The sequence below is a fragment of the Perca fluviatilis genome, chromosome 12, assembly GCF_010015445.1.
Source record: "Perca fluviatilis chromosome 12, GENO_Pfluv_1.0, whole genome shotgun sequence".
Lineage (NCBI taxonomy): Eukaryota > Metazoa > Chordata > Actinopteri > Perciformes > Percidae > Perca > Perca fluviatilis.
The window spans coordinates 10,758,784-10,767,337 of NC_053123.1; the positions used below are offsets into that span (position 1 = coordinate 10,758,784).

Here is an 8,554-nt window from a genome sequence, read left to right on the forward strand (position 1 = left end):
GTCCGTTCGCCCTGGCCGATCCTGAAATAGGCCCCTTTGGGACGATAGTCAACAGGTCCTCCTGCTGTTCAGCAGTCAAGTGGGTGACGGAGGGTAGGTCGACTTGCCGCCCGCAGTAGGAAAGTACTGCTCCAACGGTTCCTCTTCCTCCTCCACAGTCCGTGCCCACAGCTGATCTTGAATAGAAGATTGTCGATCAATCCATCGCTTTAAGAGGTTCACGTGGTAGATCTGCTTGGAGCCGCCTGTCTGGCATCGCGATTTCATAGGTGACCTCGCGCACCCTGCGGTATCCGTGAAAGGGCCTTGCCACTTCGCCAGCAGACTGCTTTCCGACGATGGCAACAACAGTAGCACCTTCTGTCCGGACACAAAGGAGCGACTCGCGTGCTGTCCGGTCATACCACGTCTTCTGCCTCGGTCTGAGCCCGGGCCAGGTGTTTGTGGGCCATGGAGCTCAGCTGGTCCAGTTTCTCCCTCATCTTCAGGACATAGCTCGCGATGTTAGTTGGTTGGCGAGGCGTCCCCCTCCCAACTCTCCGGAGGATGTCCAGCGGGCCTCTCACCTCCCGTCCGAACAAGAGTTCGAGGGAGAGAATCCGTAGATGCCTGCGGTACTTCTCTGTCGCGAACAACAGGTAAGGAAGCCACTGGTCCCAGTCAGCTCCTGATTCTGACCGAACTTCCGCAGCATCGACTTCAGGGTCTGATTGAATCTCTCAACCATGCCGTCGGGTTCCGCGGGTGGTAGGGTGTGGTTTTAATGCCCCGAATCCCTAACAGGAGTACACCTGCCTCAATGTCTTACTGGTGAAGTTAGTACCCTGATCGGTTAAGATTTCCTTGGGGACACCCATACGGGAGAAAAGTTGAAGCAAACTATTGGCCACCCGCCTTGCCTTAGTGTTTCTGAGGGGGAATGCCTCTGGGTAACGTGGTTATGCGCCAAATCACCAAGATGTAGCGGTAACCTGCCCTACTCCTCTCTAAGGGACCAACTACATCCATGGCAATGCGACTGAAAGGTGTGTCAATAATGGGAAGACTGATGAGGGAGCCTTTTTTCGCCTCTCTTGGAGCGAGCAGACAACTGGCACTGGCACGCGACCTACAGTATTCTGCTATGTCATTACTGAAACCTGGCCAATAGAATCTTTGCAGGATTCTCTTCTCTGTCTTTTCCTCGCCCAGATGTCCTGACCATGGAACACTGTGTCCCAAGTGCAACACTTTGGTCCTAAGAGGCCTCCGAGCAACCACCGCCTCTGTGTCGTGTACTTCACTCGATACAGTTTCTCATTATTGACAACGAAACATGTGTCACCTTCCCTCATGGCTTCCCCTCGCCTCATCTGGGTTTTTTGCAGACAAAAGCACGAGCTAAGAGTGGGTCCGCCCGCTGAAGCATCTGGAAGTCCTCACAAAAGGCTTCAGTACCCTCTAACGGTGGGGGAGGACAGACCTTCCTGCATCACTGTACCTGACACTTTCGCGCCTCTGCCTCGCTTTGGACTTTCTAGGCTTGCCACCAGGACAACTCTCAAATGGTAACTCTGACCAAACATCAGTGTCTGGTCCATCTCTTGCCTGGGCTCTAGTTGTAACATAAGCATCAACTGTGTCAACACTTTGTAATAGCTCTGTAAGAATTGGTACATACTGGCCTAGAATCACACGATACGGGCACTTATCCAAAATCCCCACAGTTAACAAGTACGTGCCTGGCCATTAATCTCAATGAGAACCTCACCTGTTTGGTGCTCAGACTCATCCCCATGGATGCAGCGGACCCTCACTGTGCCCACAGGCTGGAAATCAGACTTCAAACAGGACTTACTGAATAAACGATACACTACTTCCTGTATCAACTAAAGCCTGAACTGTCTTTCCACCTATCTTCACAGGGACTGTTACATCGGAAGAAGTACCAGATAAGTGCTTGCTATGGCCAGGTATGTAACATATTCTGGAATCAGACATTCTTTGCACTGTGCAATTGGGCCTAATGTGACCCGGCTGGCCACAACCATGGCATACAAGTACCCTAGGTGCTCTAGCCGGAATGGTGCTAACACCGGGGCTATTGGAGGGTTTAAACACACGACCACTACCACCCACAGACTTACCAGAGAATGTCTTGTCTGGCTCCCGCTGGGCTGCTTGGTAGGGTCTTCTCCAGTCCTGCTGTTGTGGGCCTCTTCTGGATTGCCTGGCGGCCATGAAGGTCTCCACCAGGTCTGCAGCTTGCGCTGACGAGGCAGGGGTGCGCTCTCTCACCCATACCTGAAGCTCAGGGTGCAGCATGTCCAGGAACTGCTCCAACACGATTCGGTCACACACTTCCTCATTGGTCAGCAACTCTGGAACTAGCCATTTCCCCATCAGGTCCTTCAGCCGGGCTTGAAGTTCTTTCGCCGTCTCACCCGCCACAACGGTCTTGGACCGGAAACGTTGGCGGTAAGTCTCGGCGCTGATGTTGAACTTGTCGAGAACAGCCTGCTTCACTTTCATGTAGTCACGGCTATCTGCCAAACTCATGGCTAGCGAGGGCAGATCTAGCCTTTACCCTTTAACAATGGCACCAGGTACAATGCCCAAGTCTCAGGGGCCACTGACTTGCGCCGCCAATCTTTCAAAGGTGGTCAAATAGTTCTCAATATCTTCGTCCTCTTCATAGGGGGACATCCTAGGGGGTGTCCACCCCGTTGAAGGTGTGGTGATGGTGGCCGCCCAAAAGCTGTGGAGTCAAGGGAGCTCTGCATCCTGGGTGCTGTGTGCTGACCTGTCTGTGGCTGAGGAGTTGGCACATCCAGAAATGGCATGTTGTAGAGCTGATCGGAGGCTGCCGAAGGGCGGGAGTCGGGCGGGTCCCTCTGCTGCTGTCCAGCAAGTGTCTGTCCCGTCTCCTGCGTTGTTACCGACTCGTCTCTCACCAGTTGCTGCAGTTGCCTGAACTGGTGCTCCACCTCTCTCCATCTCCTGTCTTGGGACCGGCGCCTCTGCCTCCATCTGGTGCTGCTGACGCCCTGAGACTCCACCATCGCTCTAACCACTTTCTCCAAGCGCCAGTCCTGTCTTCCCCCTCCGAAGAGGGGGGCGTGCCGACGCGCGTGGATTTGGGCCTGGCTCCCATCGGCAAACCATCGCTAGGGGTTGCGACGTCCCGCTCCTTCTTCACTCATCTCAACCCATAGAGTGCTGTTCCGGACACTGCTAACCCGGAAACCACTGCCACCAAATGTTGAGGGTAGATGCAACAGAATGGTCGTGAGCAGATGTAGACACTCAGACGGAATCAAAAGTGGTGTCAAAAAGGATGGGATTTTATTATACTTGTCCCAAATTAAGGCCCATAGGCAAAATAATCAATTAACAAAACCAAAATTAAAAAAAAAAAAAGGGAAAAAAATATATACTTCCACAAAAAATTAAATAAATTGACGTGAGAGTCAAAACTTATTAAACAATACAAAGTTACAGCTGTATACAAGTTTGACGTTTTTGTACTAGTCACCAGAGCCTTCACAGACTGACGTCCTTCCTTCTCTAGCTCTCTCGAGCAACTGACACTGACAGTCTATATAGGCCTGTAGCGCATCCCTGGAATTGGAAGATACCAACCCCAAATAAAATACAGGGTGGCTAAGGCGAACAGACAATAAAAGCTACAATCAGCCAAAATTAACAGATCTAGTAGACTAGAAATTTACCGAAGATTTATAACTGACTCACCAAAACATTCCACTAAGCCACCAAAGACTGACAGACAAAATAAATAATTACTCAAAATTACAATCATTTCCTGTTACCCCGGATGTAGTAACGTCATTTAAACTCGCCGATCGCGGCAAACTTTCCTTTAACAACAACAGAGCAGACGCCGGTAAGCCACCAAGACTACAAGTTATCCTGTTACCTTTTAAACTAAATAAACAGCAAATTAACATAGACGTAAGTGTTGTGTGATTATTATAAATGATGTTTGTGACAAACAATATGATTTTAAACAGAATATGATGTATTGATAAATATAGCTATAGCCTAGAAATCACCGCAGTATTAGCTGTAAATATGTGCACAAGAATGCTACGGGATTACTGTATGGAATCAAATGAATGTGGTTTAACAGATAATTTGAAACGGAGCATATAATACGTAACAGAGCATATTGACATGCTAACAAAACATACACAGGCAACATTTAAACTCAGCCTTTGTGAGCTAAACTCGGTAGCGCATCGCTACCGTGACGGCAGCTATGCGCCCCGTCACACACCCCTTAAGAGAGAGCGTCCAGGTCCATCTCAGGACGTGACAGAAAGTAGTAGCAGACATTGTCCTTCCCAGCCCTATACCTCACCGTAAACTTGTATGCGGCTGCAAGGGCGCCGGGTGCCATGCCTGGAATTAAAGTCACGCATGCGATGTAGCCACTGCAAGGGCCTATGGTCTGTCTCCAAGACAAACTCTTTGCCGACAAGGTAATATTTCAAAGTATCAAGAGCCCACTTGATGGCAAGACACTCCTTTTCAATGGTGGAGTATCGTGTCTCGCGAGGGAACAGTTTGCGACTCACAAACTGTATGGGTCTTTTGTCTGCCCCCTCACCCTGCAACAACACCGCCCCCAGGCCAATGCCTGAAGCGTCGGTTTGCACAGTGAAGGGCAAGGAGAAGTCGGGACTCCGCAATACCGGTTCCCGGCACATGCTCTCCTTGAGATCGTGGAAAGCTGCCTCACACTCAGCAGTCCAGACCACCTTGTTAGGACTGGTCTTGCGAGTGAGGTCAGACAGGGGAACAGCACGGCTCGAAAAGTTGGGGATAAAACGCCTGTACCAGCCGACCAACCCCAGGAAAGACCGCACCCCCTTCTTGGTTGAAGGTGGCTTGGCACTACGGATGGCGTCCACCTTTCCAACCTGCGGACGTATGGTGCCACCACCCAGGACATATCCCAGGTAGCTCACCTCTGACCGGGCAAGCTGGCATTTACTGGCGTTCACCACCAACCCGGCCTGACGAATCCTCTGGAAGACATCACTCAGGTGTCGAAGATGTTCGTCCCACGACGAACTGTGGATAATGACATCATCAATATAAGCTGCGGCGTAGTCCTCGGCTCCCCTCAGCACCTCGTCCATGAGACGCTGGAAAGTCGCGCGCTGCGCGCAGGCCGCAAAGGGCATAACCCTGAACTGGAACAGACCAGATGGAGCTTTGAAGGCCGTCAGCTCCTGTGCCTGGGGTGAAAGCGGCACCTGCCAGTACCCTTTACACAAATCCAAGGTACTGAGGAACTCAGCCTTCCCCAGACGCTCCACCAGTTCATCCACACGGGGCATGGGATATGGGTCAAAAGCTGAGATGGCATTCAGCTTCGACAAGTCAACACAGAAACGGAGCCCCCCGTCCTTCTTCGGCACCAGGACCACGGGACTACACCACTCACTGCGTGATCTCTCGATCACCCCCATCTCCAGCATCGCCAATACCTCCTGCTTCAGCGCGGGGATCAGTCGCGCTGGAACCCTGGTGGCGGTCTGCCGGACGGGGCCTGGAGAAGTCAGTTTGATGTCGTGGGTGATGACGTCCGTTCGCCCTGGCCGATCCTGAAATAGGCCCCTTGGGACGATAGTCAACAGGTCCTCCTGCTGTTCAGCAGTCAAGTGGGTGACGGAGGGGTAGGTCGACTTGCCGCCCGCAGTAGGAAAGTACTGCTCCAACGGTTCCTCTTCCTCCTCCACAGTCCGTGCCCACAGCTGATCTTGAATAGAAGATTGTCGATCAATCCATCGCTTTAAGAGGTTCACGTGGTAGATCTGCTTGGAGCGCCGTCTGTCTGGCATCGCGATTTCATAGGTGACCTCGCCGACCCTGCGAAGTACCGTGAAAGGGCCTTGCCACTTCGCCAGCAGACTGCTTTCCGACGATGGCAACAACAGTAGCACCTTCTGTCCGGACACAAAGGCGACTTGCGTGCGTGTCCGGTCAATACCACGTCTTCTGCCTCGTCTGAGCCCGGGCCAGGTGTTGGTGGGCCATGGAGCTCAGCTGGTCCAGTTTCTCCCTCATCTTCAGGACATAGCTCGCGATGTTAGTTGGTTGGCGAGAGGCGTCCCCTCCCAACTCTCCCGGAGGATGTCCAGCGGGCCTCTCACCTCCCGGTCGAACAAGAGTTCGAAGGGAGAGAATCCGGTAGATGCCTCGCGGTACTTCTCGTGCGAACAACAGGTAAGGAAGCCACTGGTCCCAGTCAGCTCCTGATTCTGACCCGAACTTCCGCAGCATCGACTTCAGGGTCTGATTGAATCTCTCAACCATGCCGTCGGTTTGCGGGTGGTAGGGTTTGGTTTTAATGCCCCGATCCCTAACAGGGAGTACACCTGCCTCAATGTCTTACTGGTGAAGTTAGTACCCTGATCGGTTAAGATTTCCTTGGGGACACCACACGGAGAAAAGTTGAAGCAAACTATTGGCCACCTGCCTTGCCTTAGTGTTTCTGAGGGGAATGCCTCTGGGTAACGTGTTGCGTAATCGCAAATCACCAAGATGTAGCGGTAACCTGCCCTACTCCTCTCTAAGGGACCAACTACATCCATGGCAATGCGACTGAAAGGTGTGTCAATAATGGGAAGACTGATGAGGGGAGCTTTTAAGCCTCTCTTGGAGCGAGCAGACAACTGGCACTCTGGACACGACCTACAGTATTCTGCTATGTCATTACTGAAACCTGGCCAATAGAATCTTTGCAGGATTCTCTTCTCTGTCTTTTCCCTGCCCAGATGTCCTGACCATGGAACACTGTGTCCCAAGTGCAACACTTTGGTCCTAAGAGCCTCCGGAACAACCAACTGCTCTGTGTCTGTACTCACTCGATACAGTTTCTCATTATTGACAACGAAACATGTGTCACCTTCCCTCATGGCTTCCCTAGCCTCATCTGGTTTTTTGCAGACGAAAAGCACGAGCTAAGAGTGGGGTCCGCCCGCTGAAGCATCTGGAAGTCCTACACAAAGGCTTCAGTACCCTCTAAACGGTGGGGAGGACAGACCTTCCTGCATCACTGTACCTGACACTTTCGCTCTGCCGTTTCTCTGCCTTGGACTTTCTAGGCTTGCCACCAGGACAACTCTCAAATGGTAACTCTGACCAAACATCAGTGTCTGGTCCATCTCTTGCCTGGGCTCTAGTTGTAACATAAGCATCAACTGTGTCAACACTTTGTAATAGCTCTGTAAGAATTGGTACATCCTGGCCTAGAATCACAGGATACGGGCACTTATCCAAAATCCCCACAGTTAACAAGTACGTCTGGCCATTAATCTCAATGAGAACCTCACCTGTTTGGTGCTCAGACTCATCCCCATGGATGCAGCGGACCCTCACTGTGCCCACAGGCTGGAAATCAGACTTCAAACAGGACTTACGAATAAACGATACACTACTTCCTGTATCAACTAAAGCCTGAACTGTCTTTCCACCTATCTTCACAGGGACTGTTACATCGGAAGAAGTACCAGATAAGTGCTTGCTATGGCCAGGTATGTAACATATTCTGGAATCAGACATTCTTTGCACTGTGCAATTGGGCCTAATGTGACCCGGCTGGCCACAACCATGGCATACAAGTACCCTAGGTGCTCTAGCCGGAATGGTGCTAACACCGGGGCTATTGGAGGGTTTAAACACACGACCACTACCACCCACAGACTTACCAGAGAATGTCTTGTCTGGCTCCCGCTGGGCTGCTTGGTAGGGTCTTCTCCAGTCCTGCTGTTGTGGGCCTCTTCTGGATTGCCTGGCGGCCATGAAGGTCTCCACCAGGTCTGCAGCTTGCGCTGACGAGGCAGGGGTTCGCTCTCTCACCCATACCTGAAGCTCAGGGTGCAGCATGTCCAGGAACTGCTCCAACACGATTCGGTCACACACTTCCTCATTGGTCAGCAACTCTGGAACTAGCCATTTCCCCATCAGGTCCTTCAGCCGGGCTTGAAGTTCTTTTCGCCCGTCTACACCCGCCACAACGGTCTTGGACCGGAACGTTGGCGGTAAGTCCCGGCGCTGATGTTGAACTTGTTCGAGAACAGCCTGCTTCACTTTCATGTAGTCACGGCTATCTGCCAAACTCGCTGGCTACGTAGGCAGATCTAGCCTTACCCTTTAACAATGGCACCAGGTACAATGCCCAAGTCTCAGGGGCCACTGACTTGCTGCCGCAATCTTTCAAAGGTGGTCAAATAGTTCTCAATATCTTCGTCCTCTTCATAGGGGACATCCTAGGGGGTGTCCACCCCGTTGAAGGTGTGGTGATGTGGCAAGGCCAAAAGCTGTGGAGTCAAGGGAGCTCTGCATCCTGGGTGCTGTGTGCTGACCTGTCTGTGGCTGAGGAGTTGGCACATCCAGAAATGGCATGTTGTAGAGCTGATCGGAGGCTGCCCGGAGGGCGGAGTCGGGCGGGTCCCTCTGCTGCTGTCCAGCAAGTGTCTGTCCCGTCTCCTGCGTTGTTACCGACTCGTCTCTCACCAGTTGCTGCAGTTGCCTGAACTGGTGC

General features: G+C 52.0%; 1 protein-coding gene across 1 annotated transcript; it reads right to left on the reverse strand.

Annotated features, from left to right (window-relative positions):
* Positions 1 to 398: 398 nt before the first annotated feature.
* On the reverse strand, positions 399 to 2,538 carry LOC120570057 (zinc finger protein 213-like). Its single transcript, XM_039818286.1, has 2 exons — positions 1,857 to 2,538; positions 399 to 622 (listed from the first exon to the last, which is right to left on the reverse strand). Exons 1-2 carry the CDS (start codon positions 2,536 to 2,538, stop codon positions 399 to 401), a joined length of 906 nt encoding a protein of 301 aa, XP_039674220.1.
* Between the last annotated feature and the right edge of the window lie 6,016 nt (positions 2,539 to 8,554).

Excerpts from the sequence above, each read along its gene's own strand:
- LOC120570057 (XM_039818286.1), bottom strand. The coding sequence starts at position 2,538 with ATGAGTTTGGCAGATAGCCGTGACTACATGAAAGTGAAGCAGGCTGTT. Across the intron at positions 623-1,856 it reads GGCTTTAGTTGATACAGGAA|AGAAGTACCGCAGGCATCTA; the intron begins GTAGTGTATCGT and ends TGTTCGCGACAG.